Source organism: Epinephelus moara, chromosome 20, assembly GCF_006386435.1.
Source record: "Epinephelus moara isolate mb chromosome 20, YSFRI_EMoa_1.0, whole genome shotgun sequence".
Taxonomy (NCBI): Eukaryota; Metazoa; Chordata; class Actinopteri; order Perciformes; family Serranidae; genus Epinephelus; species Epinephelus moara.
Genome location: NC_065525.1, coordinates 10,659,508 through 10,681,098, shown reverse-complemented (window position 1 = coordinate 10,681,098; position 21,591 = coordinate 10,659,508). Strand labels below are relative to the sequence as shown.

The 21,591-nt window shown below is 41.1% G+C and overlaps 1 protein-coding gene across 1 annotated transcript in view; it reads right to left on the bottom strand.

Annotated features, from left to right (window-relative positions):
* Positions 1-3,022: 3,022 nt before the first annotated feature.
* Positions 3,023-21,591, bottom strand: part of si:ch211-212o1.2 (uncharacterized protein LOC492735 homolog) — a 57,865-nt gene continuing 39,296 nt past the window's right edge. The window contains exons 4-6 of the mRNA XM_050073547.1: positions 19,640-19,784; positions 12,752-12,964; positions 3,023-6,824 (exon numbers count right to left, since the gene is read on the bottom strand). Of these exons, the coding sequence (XP_049929504.1) occupies positions 6,700-6,824; positions 12,752-12,964; positions 19,640-19,784 (483 nt within the window). The 3' untranslated portion in view covers positions 3,023-6,699. The remainder of the gene's footprint in view (positions 6,825-12,751; positions 12,965-19,639; positions 19,785-21,591) is intronic.

Sequence of the window (21,591 nt, the reverse complement as noted above, 5' to 3'; positions counted from 1 at the left end):
TTCTTGGAGTCATGAACACTGACCTTAACTGAGGTGAGTGATGCCTGCAGTTCTTTAGATGTTGTTGTGGGGTCTTTTGTCACCTCTTGGATGAGTCGTCGCTGTGCTCTTGCTCTTCCGTGTTTTCGCCATTTGTGGATAATGGCTCTCACTGTGGTTCGCTGGAGTCCCAAAGCTTTAGAAATGGCTTTATAACCTTTTCCAGACTGATAGATCTCAATTATTTTTTTCTCACTTGTTCCTGAATTTCTTTGGATCTCGGCATGATGTCTGTAGCTTTTGAGGNAGTGTGGAAAACATGCAAAAAAGTAAGAAATCAGGAAGGGGGCAAACACTTTTTCACACCACTGTATATATGTATATATACATATATATATTAACAGAGGTAATTTTTTTTTTATTACAATAAAAATAATGCTCTCCTTGGTAAGTGTTAGTATTGAATTTAGTCCCTGCTCCCTTCTGTTTATAAGTTAACAAGATCATATGCAGCTGCCCTGTCTGTTGTGATTGTACACTCATCCTGGCAGGAACAGTTTCCAAGAGGAGCAGCTGTAACTTCCTTCTGTCAGATGCAGAAATGTGTCATCAAACTGAGGATAAATGGGAAAACATTTTTAAAAGTTACTGATTCAACATAATATCTTAAGTTTATATGACTTGTTTTCTCAAGTTCACTTAACTAAGCTCAGTTGGTTTTACTTCTTTTTTTTTAACACAACTCATGAGACAATTTTGAACTAATTATTTAACATAACTTCAGTTAGCTCACAGTTTTAAGGCAGCAGGGGAACATCCATTTTTAAGTTGAACCAGCTTAAAATTATTATTATCATAAAATCAAACAACCAACAACTGACAACACTGCTTTCACACTGCCATGGTATCACTTAGTCCACTACCCTGCAGTAGTAATGCTGGTTATGTTTGTTTGAGTTCAGTGGTCCACACATTGCCTGGGTCTAGACCTTCAAATCCATCCACTCCACTGAGTTGACTGATTCATGTGGCATCGTCACATGAAATGGTTTTCTTGGTTGAAAAACAATCAATCCGATCAGCACTGCAGGGGGACTAATAACAGGTCGTTTTTTTTCCATGATGAAAATGAAACAATGACAAGCTAAAAATAATCTTGACAATAAAAACTAAGACAAAGTCTATGTTTTCATTGACGAGATGGGACAAACTTTTTAGTGTTGGACTACTGGACACTGAAAGCCAAGAACAGCCATGCTTACAATGACCTTCAAATGCGAACTAGCAAACTTAATAGCAAATAGTTGGTGCCAGGATGTTTTGCTAGCCAGCAAAAGCACTCACACCTTAAGCTCCAGCCATTGGTGCGAGTTGTGAGCTGTAATTCAGCAGTAAATAAGCAGCTGTGTGTGTCTGACTGTGGATGGTGGAGCTGCTGAATAGATTTGTGGAGTTTGTTAGTTGCAGCACAGGACTCCACTCAGACCCTGAGGAACATTTATGGGTTGATGCTGTTTGACAGGCAGGTAGGAGGCTTGGTTATCTGTGCTTTAAGTAAACAGTCCAAACTCAGCGGAGTTTTCTCTGACAGAGATGAAAGTTTAGTTTTAATCACCAACTCTGTGAGACATGAGTTTAAACCTCCAGACTAACATGTTGTAAATTAAGAAATAATTCAGGCTAAATCAAGTTATTTCTCTGCTTCTTAACAGTGAGATCAATAAGTCAGACTTTGCAAGGAGCCTGGGTACAAATTTCAATTATCTCAGATTAGGTATCTGTGGAAGTATAAAAGTGACTAAAACGAATAAACATTTTCTTCTCCGGACGAAGACTAAATCTAAAATAGCAGTCAAAAATTAACCCTGAATAATTGTTAGACAAGCACCATGTACAGGACTACTGCCATTGTCAAGCTCTGGACAAGTGTTCTCATGCAGTGTGCTGGAACCACTCAGGGGTAATAACAACAATGACGACAGCACAAGACAAGATAGATGCTGATATCGAGGCTGTTTTAAATCCACATCTTCCCAACACCACCAAAAATCATAGTTTGTTTTTACTTCATGGCAAAGCTAGGCATCAGTGTCAAATTAAAATGACTCTAGAGACAGGTGAATACGTTAAACTCTAATGATTGGTTAGGGAAAATCGAATCCCGCTCCCCAGTGTAAATCAGTTAGAGTGGAGGCAATGTCAGACTGGAGATGTTAACAGAGTGTAAGCAGTTGTCAATTCTGTCTGATATCAGGCAAGTCCACACACTTTTAAACCAGCAAATAAAAATATCGACTAACTTCTTGCAGTTAAACATTGAATTGACATCTATCTTCTGTTTCACCTTTATTTCATCACCTGTCTCTGGCCCTCCTCCCCTCCCCTGTCCTTACCTCCTCTCCCTTCTAATTACCTACCCTTCCCTCCTCCCCTGCACTGGCCCTGCCTCCGGCTCTCAACAGGATCCAGAGGGGCCGCTGCAGCAGCAGGATCCCAACGGGGGCTCACTTTTCTGGGGAGGTCGCTCTGGATGGCGAGACTCACTGAACCGATCTGGGAGGTCACATGGCGGGGATGTAGAGCAGAACGAGGTGACCTTCTGACCTCTGCTGAGGACTGCACTCTGCATCCATTCATCCATTCCTCTACCTTTGTATTTCTGACTGAGGATTGTGATAGATGAAATGAACAATGTGACAGGAGTAGAAACTTCAACCTCACACTAGAGGGCGCTGGTGGTTCAGCAGTGGTTTTACAGTACAGCATGGAATGTCTTTACACTTTAACTTTTGTGCCAGGTACAGCATTAACCCTGACACAAAAACATGCTTTAGGTTTATGAAAACTGCACATGCTTTGCCCATATGTGTAAATATTGTTGGATCAATGGGCCTCTTCTGCACTAAAGCTAAAAACTCTACTGGAAGTCTTGGAAACAGCTTTAAAATGATGTGACACTTCCTCTGCAGACTACATGCTGAAAATAAATGAGACATCTCCAAATGTGTTTTTCATATTAAAAATGACCATACCAAGCTTGGAGTTCATAAACCTTTATTTAAATCAAAGAGCAGATAAAAACATTAAGGCAAGACGAGCAGCGAGCGTTGAGCTGCGAAATGGAACGTCAAAATTTAACTATACAAGGCTTGATCCATTAATAAAAAAATAGAAAATTATAAAGCCAGAGAAAACGCAATGTGAGAGAGAGAGCATGTGTGTGTTTGTCTGTGTATGACTGCATTCAGGAGATCTGTTACGCGTGTGCGTGCATACAAGTGAGATGTGTGATTCAATCTGTATGTGTGTAATCATGAGTGAACGAGTGCTTGCAGGACACATTTTCAGACATTTACTCAGTAAAACAATAAAGTGCTGTTATTATTGACCTCTTGTGACTGAAGGGTTTTCCAGCCTAGGAATAAACTACAAGTCAAGCAGCTAGACTCTCTAGTACAGAGTTAGTAACAGCCAACTAAAGTGCATGTGTAGTTGTATGAAACAGAGATACATGATCTGGGTTCTATAAGCGACTTGGTTACCAGCTTTTTGCTGAAAAATAATTTGTTTTTCTCTCAAGTGCAATTAAAAAAAATCCCCTTTTTCCTCTACATTTCACATCAGCTCACATGTAAAAATGTTGCCATGCATTTCTTTAATGAATCCCTCTGATTTAGCTCGAGAAGTTTGTGACACATTTCTTGTTGTTGTGTGTTTTGTATTTACAGTTGCAGTCGAATATGCAGCACAGTGGGGCAGACAGCGGCACCAATTAGCATCTTGTGGAACTGCTGACGAGATTTCCTTGGTTTTTTTCTGCTGGAGAATTTGGGATGTGAAACCAGCAATGAATCAGGATTATTACAAAAAGAGCTATCTGTTGAGAAAATAAGTGACAAAAAGGATTTTCAAGCTTTCCTATGAGTTTAAATTCTTAAGATGTGCTCTAGGTAGCAGTCCAGTTGTTCTACATTGAATAAAAGTTGAATGAAAACGTCTAGTGATGCAGAATGTGTCAAGAAGACGTCCAGTGTGGTGGTGAAAAGCTAATGCTAACTACATATGTAGGATTCATTTTATAGCCTTTGGGCCAGCCACGAGCTTCCTCCAAGAAACTGAGCTTCTGCTGGATTGATTTCTGTCTGCAGGCATTGCACGAGTACAGTAGGAAGAAACTACTGATGCCGAAAAGGTTCTGCCTCTGTCTGAGCCACTTCATGTTAAAATGGAGGAAAGAGACTCATGTTTTTAGATGAACATCAACATTTCATCCAAACCTTCATGCCAGACTTTCTCCATTTCATTTTAGTTTTTGTATTTTGATGACATACACTGCACAAAGAAAGAATCCAGTGATTTGACAAGGAAGCACTTTCTTGCTGAAAGTTAGGTGAGAAGACTGATACAGCACCACTCTCGTGACTGTATGCCAACTACGTTAGCTTAGCACAAAGAGCGGAAACAGGGTAAAACAGCCTGGCTCTGTTTGAAGGTAACAAAATATTTGGTGTACAGATTAAACAAACAAAATATAATGTATTAATTAGTAAGCTGAGGTGCTGGTAGGTGAATTTCATTACCTTAGCTAGAGCCGGGCTAGCCTACCTTATAGGAACAGTTCGGATCTTTTGAAGAGGCGTTGTTTGGGGTGCTTATCCATAGTCAGTGTATCACATACGGATGGCAATCGGCACGTCCCCAGTTTGGAGAGGCAGCAGGAGTGCTGACACAGAAGCTAAGCAATATAGTGCTGTGGATGCAGGAAGCAACAAAATTTAATCTAGCCACCTAAAAAAAAAAGTACGCTAATTTGATAGTATTTTCACTGCTTTACTTTTCAGCCCATTCCGACGAGGAGGTCTATCTATGCTCTTGTCAAAGCCACCGGACTCCATTGAGAGAAACAGTAATTTCAGCTCGCTGAACGCGGGTCAACTGCTGCCTTGATCACTTAGTTGAGTCTGGCTCTGAGGAGAGCAATACAATGGCTTCAATTCCCTGTCAGAAAGTGCTGTCTGACAGCATGGTTAAGTAGTAAAAATATTCTAGGTATAACATACACTTTGAATTGATGTCAACTTTTTTAGGTGGCTAAAATACGTTTTGTTGCCGGCCCCCTCTGCAGTACACCGATTAGCTTTCATGGTGGACTCCAGCCTGCTTTTCCAAACTGGGGCCGTGCCGACTGACATCTACTGTTGGTAGTACACTGATAAGTACCTCATACAACCCCACTTTAAAAGTTCCTAACTATCCCTTTAACCCTCTATACCCACGGTACAAGTTCAGCTGTGTCCCCTCTCTATCGGTCAAGAATGATGGAAATCCAACCACATGGTTTTTATTTTTGGTGGACACCTTCTTGCTAAAAATGTACTTTACAAAGAGATAACAGATAAGTCTGGCTGCCTCTTTAATTTGCATGAAAGTGCAAAAAGATTAAATGCTTGTTTACTAACTTATCACTCGTGCTAAAAATTCTAAACTCATCTGGATTTAGGGGACCGCAATGGAAATAAGTTAGACATTTAACTTTATTGTGTTATCCATAGCGTTGTCATTTAATATGTGTTTGGTGCAATGTATGTATGACCTTTAATAGATTTGTATAAAATACCACATAAATCAAATCAAAATCAAGCACTCAAGTGAATTATAGCTTCTCATTAAACTCTTTATAACGACTTCAAGAGTCAAACGATGTTACTGGTTAGTTTTTATGCAGTTAATATGTTCATTTAGAAGCTTTTGTATATAGAGAAGCGTATTCCTAAATAAACTAGACTGCTCAGAGTATCTTTCTGTACAAAAGGATGAGTGAGAAATAGCTGCACAAGAAAAGTCCCATGATTTGTCAAAGCACACGCAGGATGATCAGAAAGTGCAGTTAAAAACTAATCAGTACTGGATGACATGATTTAGTTGCACGCGTCAGTCTTCATCTGCAACTTGACTGCTCACATATGTATGTTAGTGCTATAGGTTATAAAGGAAGCTACAGTATTTTATCAAACCTTTTTTTACATGTATGTCCTTCCAAGGTCTTGCCTGTGGAGGTCACTGAGCACAGGCACAAAAAGAGGGGGAGTTAGAACTGTGTAAATGTTTCAGCTAAAGCACACAATCATTAGATTTTCACCTTCTTGTGTGTAGAAACTGCTGTGGGAATGTAAGGAGGGTGTTATGTTTGTAGGACGGGCCAGAAAACAACACACGAGAAGAAGTCAGGAGAGACAAAGACGAAATTTGACTTTCAATGTTGGTGTGCAGGTGTGTATGTGTGCGTATGTGCATGTGTGTGTGGTGTAAGAAGCTGCCTGCAACAGGCAGCGCGGTGTCACTCCTGGAGAGCCCAACCTCCAGAAACCTCCTACACCTACACACCACAACACCTTATTGGTTAAACAGGACCACAAGCTGACTGGCTGTTACAGCAAAGTTACCACCTAGTAATGTTTTCACCTCGTACGTTCACAGCTTGTTACACTACAGACTCCAGCAAATACAGAAATCACTTAAACCATCTTTGAATTTTTTTTTTTTGCTAACACAGTTTCTTTGAATGTTTGCTCTTCAGCAAAAAAGCAAGAAGCATGGAGACATGAGTAAAATGTGTGTGTGTGTGTGTGTGTGTGTGTATGTTTTTCCCAATCTGCCTGTTTCTATGTGTTTGCATCTGCAAGCCCATCTGTCCGTCCATCCCTCTGTGTGTCTTTGTGTTTATCTGTCGGTCTTCTTTGCCCATGCCATGTCATCTGATCGCGGTTTCTGCCCTGTGAGTCGTTTGATCAACTCCTCCATCCGTCTCCAAAAGCCCAGCTGGTCCAGTGGATAGTTACACCAACCTGGGATGTGAGGAAACAAAGAGAAAGAGATGGAAAATATAGCAGAGAGAAGTGAAAGAAGAGAGTCAGCAAGGCAGACAATGTAGGATTAGAGAGGAAGAAGTAACAAAGCAAGAATTGAGAGGAACAAACAGAATGTGGAGAAATTGAAGAATTCTAAGTACAATGGTATATTTAGTCTGGAGCAAAGTGGTGGACTGACTGACAGACACAGTAATGCTGCTAGGCACAGATCATGTGTCCCTCACACATTAAAACCTGAAAGGATGCAGTGAACTCACTATGACCCACCTGCACTCATCCAGGACTCTCTGAGGCTTTGTGGGGGCGGTTAGGGCAAGGCGGCGCAGAGGTCCCTGGTGACCGCCCATAGACAATAACCTTAAGTTCATAGAATCTACCCTAATTCATGAATATGTACGATATTACTCAGACCCCCAGGAACAGTGCTCAGCCTTTCAGACAATTTTTTCATCAGTGGCCACTCGTGGTATTGCAGAAAAAAAAAAATCCCCTGCGGCCTAAATAGCATTTTCTCTCTATGCCACCATTGTAAAAGAGAAATATAAAAAACTGTTGACGAAACAAACACCTCAAACTACTGTTCGATACTGTACTGAATCATGTCTATGATGCCCTGATGATGTTTTACCGTCCAGAGGATGTACCATGTTAAAAGGTACTGCCATCTTGGGCTTTATTTATATCATATCTTGCGCAAGAACAGTTTTTTGTTGCTTCCTGTTTTGCTCATTTTTCTCAATGAGTGAGAGGAAAACAAAAATCCTTCTCAGAAAAAAAGAAAACAAGCATATTTCCCAAAATGTTGAGCTGAGCTTATTTAATATTTTACCGATTATCCATAGAAATTCTATTTATAGCGTCTTATCACAAATCACAATCATATTTCACATTTGATTGACTTGATACTGCCTAGATGATTTTGGTGCTCTCTATACTCAACTCAAAAAGTGAAATTTACACAGTTTTGTAAATACATTTTTTTTTTTTTTTTTTTTAGATTTATGAGGTCATTTGTTTAATTTACAAATTCAATTTCAACATACATGAACATAATAATTAGAACCATATAACATCAAACACGAGTTTAACACTATAGTTTTTTAAAAACCCCACACATTTTACTGGGGACCCAATTTCCCTGTGAGCCACTCAGATGACCACCTGTGGGTCCCCAGGGAGTCACTGCATTAAAAAACCTATCAACATCACTGCAGACAGACACACATTACCATCTGTATAGATATGCTGCTATCCTGGCTAAAAAGCAAGTCAAAAGACACAAAGCCCATGAATGAAACTATCATAATATAATGTGATACAGCTAAGCGTTTCATTATTGAAGTAGATTATATGGAATGACCTGAAGAATGACACTGATGTATGAGCCCAGACAGATCAGTCCATATTCTTGGAGCCCTGAAGGGATTTTGCTACCGTATTAAGATATTTGATTTGTCTGTGGCCCCGCCCACTGCTCCAGCAGCACCCACAGGGCGAACACTGGCTCGTATTGACCTGTTTCCAGCCATCCATTCTCCAACCTCCATCTTTCAATTCCTCTCTTTTTCCTCTAAACATCCTGGACTCATGTTTCTGGTGTATCTTTTCCTTTTTCATCTCTTTGCCTGATATAGCAGCACACCCCTATTTGCTATGTAAAGACAGAAGAGCAGAGAATAAAGTTACACTCTATGCACACAAGTGTCTCTATGGTTGTGTTGTGGTAAGCTGGTCCAGCCGTGCATGCATGTTAGTGCATGTGTGTATTTCACTGACCAGCTAATTGCCGCCACTTTGCACAGCACTTACACGCCGGTTAACGCTGATATTGAGAGTGCATCGTAATGGAAGTGCAGCGCCCACCCTCTGGTTACCCCCTGGTTAACACCGTTAGCTCTGTTTGCACTGTTGCCATTGTTTATGGAATTAGCACCATTAGCTGCCAGCCACCGGCTCAGGCAACTCCATGCTGAGAAATGTGTGTGACAACTAATTAATTTCACCTACAGCCCCTTTAACTTCCTCCTCTCTCTATTATATTCTTTCTTTCCCTCCTTTATCCCCATCTGCAACCTGATCCTCACTCCTTCTATCTACATCTAACCTCCTGTCTCACTCTCATCATCATGCAGACTAGATTTTAGGTGGGGGTAGAGAGATGAGGGGATTCTCCCAAAGGATGTCCTTAGCCCCTACTAACACAGAGACACACACGTGCACTTGCTCGCACACACACATTCCCAGATTCTTTTAAAGTCTATGGAACTTTAATAGCTGTGACTCTACAGTATGTCTAGAGTAAATACATTAATGTATGTATGGCTGCAGGCCAAAGTACATTTACATGTACACATGCATGCATGCATGACTGTACACGGTCTCTGTACATACATACTGCTCCAACACACACATACACAAACATGTACAAGCTTCGGAGCTTTAGACGCAGCCGAGCAGTCCCATGATATTTAAGATAAAAGGCCTTTTTACTATTATTACCAGACACACACACACATACACACAATCCGTACGTTTGCATGGAGGGTGTAACACTAGCATAAATGCAGTTTTACTTTTGTAAACCCACACAGTCACTTACACAAGCACACAAATGCAGAAATAAAAAAGATGTCAGATGCACGAGCACGAGCACGAGCACACACACACACACACACACACACACACACACACACACACACACACACACACACTGGCAAGAAGCAAATAGAGACATCCACATGGGCTGTGTGTACTTAGGCTACCCTTGTCTGATGCTCACACACCACCACCCATGATGTGTTTGCATAGGGTGCATGCTATAGCTGCGGGGATGTGTGTGTGTGTGTGTGTGTGTGTGTGTGTGTGTGTGTGTGTCCCTCCAGTGACCCTCTCTCTGCTGGAAGACAGTAAAGCAGCCAGAGGTTTTGTTTGATTTCACTCATTCCTTCCCTCCATCTCTCCTTCTTTCTTCCTTTTCTTCCATTTCGCCTTCTTTCGCCACACACTTTCCTCCAAATCCCTGCTACCCACCCCTTCCTCGCCCTCCCACTCTCTCCCCTCCCTTCCTCCCTCCCCTGTCCTCCACCCCCCCCCCTGCCTGTGAAGTCCTATTTGTTAGAACAGACAGCAGGTTAGCATTAAATATACATGGGGATTGTCAGCCGGTGGCGAACACAAAGGCAGCTAGGCGAGCCCCAGTGGAATCCAAGCCCGGCCCAGGCAGCCAGGCTGGGGGAGCGGGGGGCCGCCACTGTCCCCTGTGGGCCCCGCGACCGCCACCAACCCACCTCCCACCACTCACTCACACACACACAGGTTAGAAACCGAAGAGGAGGTCAAAAAGACTAGTGCACACACAGATGCTCGAGTATGCAGATGTGTGCGCGTGTACAAACACACACTCTCCCTGTGACACCCCCCTCAACTCGCTCACACACACATCTGTCGTCCGCAGGGGCGCAGGGTGACGTACAAGCTGAAACTCCCTTGTGTATCCTCCCTCTTTTCTCTCCCTCTCACCCAGATGCACACAGAATACCGAATGTGGATCTATTACGGAGGCCTCGTGTCTCTAAAGACACACACGCACGCAAACAGAACATTTTCTTTTAGTTATTTATACGAAGCCGACAGACAGACAGACGCGACCGCCATTTTGTCCCAATCTGCAGAGAATTGTTAGTGAAATTATTCTGGAGTCATCAGCTTCAATTATGGCGATCTAAAATGGCCGCCCACAACATACACACTAATAATATCTGATAGTATTCGAAAGTCATATTACACACATTCTATATACTTCAGTGTCTCAGTATTGTGGGGTGAACATAAGAGTTGACAATATGTTTTTAAAGTATGTTAAGTACTGATATCCATAGTCTGAACCCTCAAATGTAGTTGAACTAATCCAATGGAACGGGTAGTAATCAAGTAAAAATGATCCTTATATAGCCAATATGGGGTTTTGAAATCAATGGTTTTGTCTGTTTATTTTTGATGAAGTTATCCTAAATAACAATATGCTCTTATTTTAAAAGGAAGTTAACATGAGTGCAGAGTTGAAGGCAGCACTTACATGATAGGCTGAGTGAGTTCAATAATTGGACTTAGGACCTGATCGGCCCCCGGTTGCAAAACCTGAGGCACACCACACTGCCTTTTTTGTTCAAGCCCTGATCCCACAGAGCGATTTTTGCAGCTTGCTGCTTCTTTTTTTTTTTTTTTTTTTCTTAACTTAACGGCTATTTTGCTGTGAAGTAAACTCACAGACCTGTACCTTAAAATCTGCATGAAAAATGGACAGACGAAGGGCATTTAAGGACTGGACACAGGAGAACAAAATCTGTGCAAATACATTAGACCCTCAGAAAAAGGAGAAATCACAGGGAGGACCACCAGCTGGTCCAGGAGCTTTGCCTGGATGGTGGCAGGTTCAAGGCTTATTTTCTCTGGGACGGTCTGACAATCTGCTTTTAATCGTGAGCCTAATTATGGTTGGTAAAATGTTATAAACTAGTTTAGGTTACAATGTTTTCAGATGTGTCTTGCAGCTTGCCTATAGGGCGACCATGAAAGTGAGCTAATTTTAACACATACCATGTACGCTACTACCACCATGAAAGGCCCCCCTCACAATTCATCTGATCGGACAATGAGAAAAAACAATGACACTGGGTGCTTTTCTACTGTAAACTGAAGTTTGTTTGAGTGTGTGTGTGTGTTGTTTTTTTAATGGAGGCATTTAAGGCATTCCTTCAAAAACTGAAGGCACATGGATCAACACAAAAGCAGGGAGCAAAATACTTAATTCTCTTTGAAAACAATTACAAAAAGCTGTCCAAAGCTGGTGAAACGCAACTTTTTATAGATTTACTTTTTTTGATAAGGGCCTTTTTGAATAATTCTCCTCTAATTTCTGAATAGCAATTTATAATTGTCAAAACTCAAATTTGAATGTAAACAATTTTAACTTGATAAATGAATACTTTAGTGTTGAAATGCCCTGGTTCAAGTCTGATAACAGTCAAAATATTTGTCATGTTGATTTATTTTGTGCTTAGGCAATTTTATGTTGTGTGTTATTGTTATGATTAATTGGATATAATGAAAGGAGTCATTCTGGTGACCTTGGGGTTTCAGACGTGGACCATGTAATGTAAAATTAGCACAAATACCTGTTTTGAATCCAGTCGGGAAAATACATATTCAATCAAATCAAATAAAAAAATTTTGCACTCACCAACTGAGCACACAAACCATACAACAAAACATCAGCACAATATACATGTTTAAACTAACAATAATTACACAAATAGTCACAATCAGCTGTAAAATTATACAAAAATTTCTTTTGTTGAGCAGAATTTATTTCTGTTTTTATAAGAGTTGACTGAAGGAGCCAACACTATATGATCTGGAAGCTCATTTCCTGCTTTTACAGCACAGAGTGTGAAGAAGTTTTTCTCTTTTCAGAGAAACACCTTAGTGGAAGTAATTTTAAGGAGTTCTCTCATAAAACCTATCTGTTATTCCGAAAGTAGATAACAGGCCCTGCCAAAAAATTATAGATTCTGTGAACAAGCTTAAAGATCTGAATCATGTCACCTCTGTCTCCTGAATGCTAGAGTTAGTAAATGTTGCTGCTCATATGGAATCTCTTTCAGACCTGGTATGAATTCAGTAGCTCTTCTTGAAATTTTTCTATACATTTTAAGTTATGGGGACACCAGACCGAATTTACAAAATCAAGATGAGAGCTCATCTCCGATTTATTCAGTAGTAAAAATATTACTTTGCGTGAATTTTGAAAAGGTCATTTGACATTGTTTCAATAATGCAGTCAAATAATAGCTTTAGCATGTAAAACCCAAAAATTTACTAGTCATGGTAACACCAGTTCTTACCTGTAGTAATGCAGTAGTATGTCTCATGCGGCGAGACATGGTGGATGCGGTGATGTTTCCGTGGCAACACCAGATGCCAGTCCTGGAGCAGCGTGACCCAGCGCGGGAGGCCAAAGTAGGAGTGGCTCCACTTATGAATCTGATTGGTAAGCGTCACAAAAACCGCCAGGGCAAAGACGTAGCAGTCCCAGGGATAGGACGCCGCCAAGGCCTCTGAAAGGTGACAGGAGACAGACAGACATTTACACACAGAGAGTGAAAGAAAGAATGCGAGAGTAAAGTTAATAGAATAATTGATCAAACTGTTTAGTGTAATGAAGAGGGCCAGCATGAAGGCGTAGTACTCCCACAGAGAGGATGCTGGCAGGAGCCTCGGAGAGATGAAGAGACCGAGGGGGAGGATGAGGAACGGTGGGGGGGAGAAGAGGAGGAGACGGAGGGAGATAGGGAAGAGTGGCAGAGGAGAGGACAAAGACAAGGAGGATAAAGAGGAGAGAGGGTAAAATGTAACATAACATCAAACCAGGAAGAAAGTAAGCAGTGGATGTCAAGATGTCTTCCAAAAATCACAGACTGTTTGCCCACATCAGAGAGGCCAAGTACAGATCAGTTGTCTGTCATCAATGTATTCAACTGTTTTCTATTACAGTGTCATCACCTCAGCACCGCAGACATCAAGAGGAAAAGTTAAGTCACTTATTTAGAGGATGAGACACTTCAGCCCTCCACGCCTCAGTGTCATCACACAAGAAAATCTGTCCTTGCATTCTGTCTGTTCTTTATCGAGTAAGCAAAAGTCCGACTGATGTTCAGATGGAACCATGAATCATCACCCCCCCTCACCTTTTAATATTTAAACAACTTCTGCAATCCCACTCTCATACTCTAAAAGAACTACACATCATTCCTACACAGGCGCCCTGGGACTGGACAGAATGTGTGCCATGTTTTTATGTGATATTCAGATGAAGGTGCAGTTGAAGTTGGAGTTCAGATGGAGGGTAAGGAACAGGGGACAGCAGTTTACTGACTGTGTGAGAAAGTCACACCAAAACAGCATTTGGACTGCGTCTTACTTTAATGTGATGTACTTTCTTTTGAATCTGGAAACAAAGCCAGGACTTAACACAACAAGAGGAGGTCATTCAAAGCTGTAAACCAGTTGGATAAAAGGTAAATTAACTTTGTAGGGCTGAAGGGGGACTGCAAGAAAATTTTCAGTTTAGTGTAATCTGGGTCTAGAGTGAGGTACGGGTGTAACAATATCAATCTGGATTGATATGTCTATTCAGCGATCAACGATCCAGTATTATCAATGCAAAGTAAAAACATCAACACATATCGTCTTCTTTAAGATACGCCTTTATTTTGAAATTTCCATGGCACATCCGTGTCACCAGGCGGCTGTGGCTCAGAGGAAGAGCAGGTCGTCCACCAATCGGAAGATCAGCGATTTGATCTCTGGTTCCTCCAGCCTACATGTCAAAGTATCTTTGAGCAAGATACTGAACCCCAAATTGCTCCCAATGGCTGTTACATTGGTGTGTGAGTGTCAGCCAAGAAAGACAATGCAGATAATTACTGATATTGTCTCTTGGCGATCGCAGGCCCTTGAATTAAACTAAATGAAAACAGTATTGTGGCAGACTGTCATATCAGCTAATATCGTATAACTGTTAGAAGAATCAATATAATATCATACTGTGATGAAACTTGTGATTTAAATTCTCAGTGATGACCATGCCTTTCATAGACTATATAACAGAGATGGCAGACATGAAAGCTCCCAAAAAGTGAAGCCAAATTATCATGACTGCCCCCTGGTATCTAGCTGCAGTATAAACCCTGCCCCTTCCATGTTAGCGGATGGGCCAAACTAAAACATCAAACATGTCAAATTAACTTTTCCAAAATATTTTTTGGTCATTTTAGCTAGTTTTATTTGGTCATTTTTCTGACAAGTTTGGTTTTAATTAGTTACTTCATGCTATGAAAAGGGGCTGTGACATCATGCTTTGTAGCTGTGATTGACTGGGTACTGAGTCAGGGGGCCCCTTTATCGTGGCTCCACCCCCTGATCACCACTGGCCACAGACTCTGGCTCCAAATGACTTCACCAGCAGCTTCTACTGGGCGACCTTTTGTATTATGTGCCTCATGTTTGCTGATTTTACATGGTGTTCTATTACTGTGTGGATGTTTTAATTCATTCAATACATCAATAGGTAACATTCATGCTTAACATACATGAAAAAATAAACTCGCAAGACATCCCCTGTTTCACAATAAGCTTCCATTCACATTTCCAGCTGTTCAAGAGCCATAATCACTTTCCTTCTTTTACTGTGAAAAATCAGCAGGAAGTCTTAACTTTTGATCACAGCAGAAGAAATGTCTGGGCATTATTTGAATATAGACTTTTACAGAAGAATTTACAGTATGTGACTGGGCCAATTAGCCATCAACGTGAAAAAGATGCTCTTCAAATATGTGATGGTAGTCATCACACAAGCTGCTTCAAGAACGGAGCGAAAGGGCAACAAGCATCCAACGGTTTATATTGTTCTCATGATGGCAGCAGGAGCTACTGTTAACACTGGTCAGATGCAGAACGGATGCACAGTGGAAAATAAACAACTATATAAACTGTAAACCTGAAAGGGGATGCAATATTTTTTTTTTATTAGTCTGATGATTTGTATACATATCATTTACAGTTGTGGAATGTAAACAAGTACATTTGCGAAAGTGCAAATCTGAGGTACTTGTACCTTAATAGGGTATGTATATACAAATATTGCTACTTTATACTTCTATTCCATGACATTTAAGTGGGAAACATACATTTTATGCCACTATGTGTAATTGATGCCTGTAGTTACTAGTGCCTTTACAGATTAAGATTTTACAAAACAAATCATAAATGATCTTATGAAACATGGTGCATTGTTATAAATTAAAGAATTCAACAGATCAAATAACCTTAACTTGTAATGGAGTATTTTTAGAGTGTATTACTTATTTTTATACTATTCTTGTACGTTGAATTAGCTCAGAGTGTACCCAGCTTTACTGACATCTGTCATGCAAATCTTTTTTTCTTTTCAAACACTGCAAAAATGTGAACTAAAAGCATCTTTGACAGCTGGGCATAAGTATTTCATTAGGTTTCCTAAAAGCAGATTTACGCCTAAAGCTGTAGCAAGAGTACTTGAAGATGAGACTGTTTTTTAGGGAAGTAGTTCATGTTTGTAGTGTCAGTGTTGATGTGAGCTGACAGGTGACAAACATGTCAGGACTCATACGGTGTGAAATGCTGCTGCTGCTGCTGTTGTTGTCATTTGAACAGAATTTGGATTCAGATCTAATTGAGCCACCAACATTTTACTCAGTAAGAGGTTTCTGTCCTCTGCCTTAAACCAAACAGAAGCTTACAGCCTGTCGGTCACAGCGCTAACTCTTGCTATTCACTTGAGTCTTTCTGTCGGTATGACTTACAGCTGTCCTCTCCCCGTCTACTTCCATCCCTCGTTCTCCCTCTCTTTGGTTAAAACAGCGATCTCTTGACCCCGGTTCAAGTGCAGACATGACAGCGGGAGATGTCACCTCACGGCTTTCAGCTTTTCCCATCTACCTCTGTCTCCGTCTTTGTCTGGTGACCGCTTGACACCGTGAGGAGCTTGACATGACAGGTTTAGATGTCATCTAACCGCTACATGACCCTCTGCCACCCCCCCACGCTCTCTGGCTCCCTCTCTTCTTCATGCACTCTCACCCTCTGTCTCAAACTCTTAGCAGTGACCTCTTAAGGTGCAGACATGACAGGTGTAGATGTCACCGCGTCTCTTCCCGTCTCTGTCTCGTGACCTCTTGACTCCCTGCGGTGTTTGACATGACAGGTGTGGATGTCACCTACAAGTGAACCTCACTACAGCTCTCTCCCCTCTAATCTTCTCTCCCTCACCCCCCCCACTCGCTGCTTCCTGCTGTAGAAAAGCAGCTGACCTTTGCAAGTTTCCCTTTGCTCCTCTTTTCTCCATCTCTTGATGTATAAAAATTCCTGACATTCTTTCAATTTCTATCCAAATTCATCACTGCAAACCAAATGTTTAAAAAAAAAAAAAAAAACCAGGCATGAGGTAAGAGGATTTGAGAGATCATCTAGCTTCCTATAGCTACAGTTGGTAACCGTAATAAGAATAATTTATACTTCACTATTGTCACTCTTCTGACAGTACTGCACAAGACATATAATCTGTGGAAAAATTATATTCCTCTGCCTCCTCTCAGAACTTCTGATGGCATTTGCCACAGCTGAACGAAAACAACCAATCAGACACATTTTCAGAAACATAGTTTAGTGCACTGATTGGCTTTAAATGCGAAAATTTGTGAAAAGGAAGTGGGCACCATACCGTTTCCTGCTTTGGAAAATCAGAGGCTGAAAAAAAAAAAAAGATCAAACTGTAAAACTAGGCAGCGCTGATCAAATATGAACCAAGATTATGTTACTGCATTGCCTATTTCTCACCTCAAATGTTGTCAGAAACAAAGTTACTCTTTAACTGTTATTCAAGATCGTTGATTTCCAGCCAGCTGCCATATTGTTTTCTGTGTCAAAACGGCCATGCTCGCATTATGTCATCCACCAGTGGGAGCATTTATTGGTCCGATGCTGCACAGCGCATTCTGGTAGTTGAAGGTTTTCCATCTCTTTAGCAAAAGCAAATACCACAGTCCTTTTTCTCTGTCTTCTCTAGTTATGTAGCACCAAATTCACAAGTATTTGTGACTTTCAACTGCGTAGACAGCCTACTTTTATGAAAAGACCATCTTTCCAGCATTGAAATACTTCTTTAACTGGTTATGCGCAACATAATTGCGATGCATGACAAAAATCACCTGACGGCACTGTATGGAGAGAGAGATGCTGTGCTGCTGCCAGAGGAGCTGCTGACTGAGTTCCCTCTGAGCGGTAACTCACAAAAAAGAGCCTGAGAAATCTGGGGTTATTCATAAAAATTTCAGGACGCCCAGGCCTAACGACACCACAGTTTATTCCACGCTACTGAAGCTGCTCCTCTTTTTAGAACCACTGCAGAGCTGGTAGTAATTTCACTTTCAGCCATGCTTCTTGTTGACATGGTATTAGTATGATGTCAAATTGACAACAAGTCAAAATATCACAAGTATCATGACATGACTTTTTCATATCATATTAGAAATTAAACCAGTATTATAATAAATGAGGTGATTTGGCACACCGGTACTCGTTACCCTAAAAATGTACTCATTACTTCTCAAAAGTACCTGTTTTGTCCTCATTCTTCATGCAATATCAAGCGATGGGAATATCTCCATCTTCCAAGCGAGCTTGCTGCTTTGTGACTAAAGACGCAGTGCAGCGATTGTGAAAAAGAATCCACTGATGTGCTTCATTATTGTATTTCAAGTCAGTACCGAGGTGATAACAATAGAGGGGCCTCCCTAGTGTAGTGGTTACAACACTCGTCTTCCATAAGGAAGGGTTCGAATCCTGCTGGGGTTGACGTCAGCAAAGACATGCAGTTACAGCAGGTACCCATTGTCGAATCAAACAGGATCAGATTAATCTGAGCCAAGTCCTCAACGAGGGTGCATCTCAAGCCTGTCATAGACGGGAGGTTCCAGAAGTAAAAAAAAAGCGGATTCAAGCAGGGTGATAACAAAAGTGATGCTGTAACAAGTTATCTGTTAACTGGTAACTGAAATTTTATCAGTAATTACTACTGGGAAAACTCTTCACCACTGGAAAAAGCATTATTACTACTGTAACGTTACTGCCCAACACTAATCAGGATAAAGTGACAGTTGCAGCAAAATGACAAAAAATATTTTTATACAAGTTACCAACCACAACTTTGAGGTTAGACTGAAAAATTATCAAAGATAAATTCTTATCTTGTTTTAGTAATTATTGAAATTATAACATGTACAGAGTCAATTCTGGACAATAAAATCATAGTGTAGTGTTTTTAAAAAATAATAGTGTTTTTAAGCAATATAATTAGTTGTGATCATAATTTCTTTCCAGTGTAACATGCTATTACTTTGTTCAAGAAAAAGGCAGTCCTTTTTGTTGGCAGATTCCTCTGTCTTTGAGTACATAACAAGCGGAATGGTTTACTGTATTCAAGGCAGCAGACAAGATTGTCAAAGATGCTTGTGAGCAGCTCAAGCCCATAAAACCGCAGCTAACTGATGTCAACTCCCCTCCTCTCTGCTCATCAGTGACCTTTCGGTTTAAGTTGAAGTGCAGACATGACGGGTAGAGATGTCCCCTCCTCAATAACAGGTTGCTCCGTTTCTCCTGCTGAGCTTCCTCCTCCGGTCCCTCCCCTCCTGCCCTGCACCCGTAAGGTCAGCGCACATGATTACCTGCATAACTGCCCCATGCTTCCCCACGATCAGTGGACACACTTCAGCGAGCAGAGTCTGTGTTACCTTTGGTATCCTGCAACACTAATATAAGTCACTGCTACACTTTGTTGGACCCTGCAAAGTTGACCTTCCAAAGTCCTTAAATTGACATTCTAGCTTTATGCAGTGTGACTGCAAGCAAGTTAACAGTGTATGTGGGTTGGAAACCGGTGAGGGATAACATCCATGCTGCTGCACTCGCGATTCCCACTGTTTTGTTAGGACATCTGTGCAGAGGGGGTGAGATCACAGGACAAAGCTTGAACCTCTACAGGTGTTACAGCTCCAAGCATCTCACTCACAGGTGATAACAATGTGAATGAGGAAATGTTTCACACAGGATGCAAAAAAGTACACGTGTTTAACTGGTTCTGTGCTACAAAGCCAGAGGAGGAATTTAAGATCTGTGCGTGCCTATGTGTGTATTACCTGGTGTGTATGTGAGGAATTTGTAGGCCATGTGAGCCAGTGGTAGGATGGGGATCATACAGTTGTCGCCATTGGTTTCAATGAAGTCGTGGCGAGTGATGGCGGTTGGATCGATGTGGTGCTCCCTGAAAGGACGAATAAATGCCTGCAGATAAAAGAGAAAGACAAATTATGAAAAAAAATTAACAAAATAATCATTTTTGTAAATTCCCCCAACCTTTAAGCAACAGCATTTATGTGAAAGAATATAATAATCTATCATGAGCTTATCTGTGAGCCAGAGCGGTTTTTGCATGGAGACTTATTTGAATGCAGCACTGAAATGTGAGTCCTGCATTCAATAAAAGACTGTGACTGACACTGAAGTTGCTCCTCTAAGTGCACCAGTCTACAGGCTAATGCACAAAACATAGAGCCGTATAATTACTGAAACTATAGCTAATCAATTCTGCAACAGTGTACATCAGAAAAGGCTGCATCTTATACCTTATACTAGTCCATACCCACTGAGTGCACAGGTGCCCACGTGCAGTTTCACATGGTGTGTGTTTGGGATACAGGTCATAGGAAATTGCAGATTAAATAGTCAACTGAACTCATTAAGAAGAGCAATGTATTCAGACAGAGTTTTTGTGAATTTGATAGTACGATTGCTTAATTGAAAGTACAGTAGTACCATTGCCAATAGTGGGATAGTTAGTGGGCTAAAACTGTACATTAGTAGTTGAGGTAGCACGTTGAAAGGCACATAGTTAAAGTGTTTATGTTAAAGTGTTTATGTTGTATTGACTTAAAAGTGGGGCGCACTGGTAGTTCACATGGGAAAGGTGCAGCTAGCCCTTGTTGCAGCAGTGGGGGTTGGAATCCGGCCTTCGTTCTTTGCTGTGTGTCTTCCTTGCTCTCTCTCTCTCCCATCCTTCCTGTCATGCTTCACTGTCCTGTCAAATACAGGCAAAAAATCTAGCGCCCCCATTTTGTTTGATCAGGTCAATAATGGAGGGGTCCCCTCAGATTATGTGTGGTCATATGCCTACAAAGTTGCGTGGTGATCGGTGAAACCCTTGAGATGTTATACACCTTTATGTGATGAGCCACGCCCTCCGCAATATTCATTGCCTTATAGAAGCTCAGTTTTAGTAAGTTTTCCAACTTTTGCCAAGAGGGAACTTTAGATATTGGTCCCTAGATTATGTTCACAGAGTTTCATGCAGATCGGTCAAACTTCCTAGGAAGAGATCCATTTGAAGTGTTTTTAAAAAAATTCAAAATGGCGGAAAATCTGTATAACTGGAAGTTATGGGTTCTCGAGGCAAATGTGTTCCTCATGAGGAGAGGCATCTCTGTGCAAAGTCTCATGTCTCTACGACATACAAGGCATGAGATATGCCCATTCAAAGTTTGCAATTTCAATCATTTGCTATAGCGCCCCCCTTTGGCCAATTGATGTAATATTGCTTCATTCGCATCCTCCCATGACCCTCTACCACTGTGCCAAATTTCACATGGATTGACCAAGTCAGTGAGGAGAAAAACGTGAAACAGAGACACAGACAGAGTTTTCGTCATTATATAGTAAGATATAGGGTTTATTAAGTGAAGATTGAAATCAACATCGCAAAAGAGGTAGAATTTAATCCTGAAGGCCAAATGCAATCATTTAAATAAACAGCAAGTAGAAAATTCTCCTCAGTGTCTTTCCTCTTGATCTCTCGGTTAAACACACACACGTCCACTTTCCTCCAAATGGAAGTGATGTGATGAACAATAGGCACAAAAAGAGGAGATTTTTCTACTTCATTTACATTCACTTTAAATTGGAACACAAAACAGACACTGGAAAGCGTTGTTTACAGTCTTTACGCAAATGCAGATCAAATGCACACACACACACACACACGCACAAACACACACACACACACACACACACACACACACACACACACACACACACA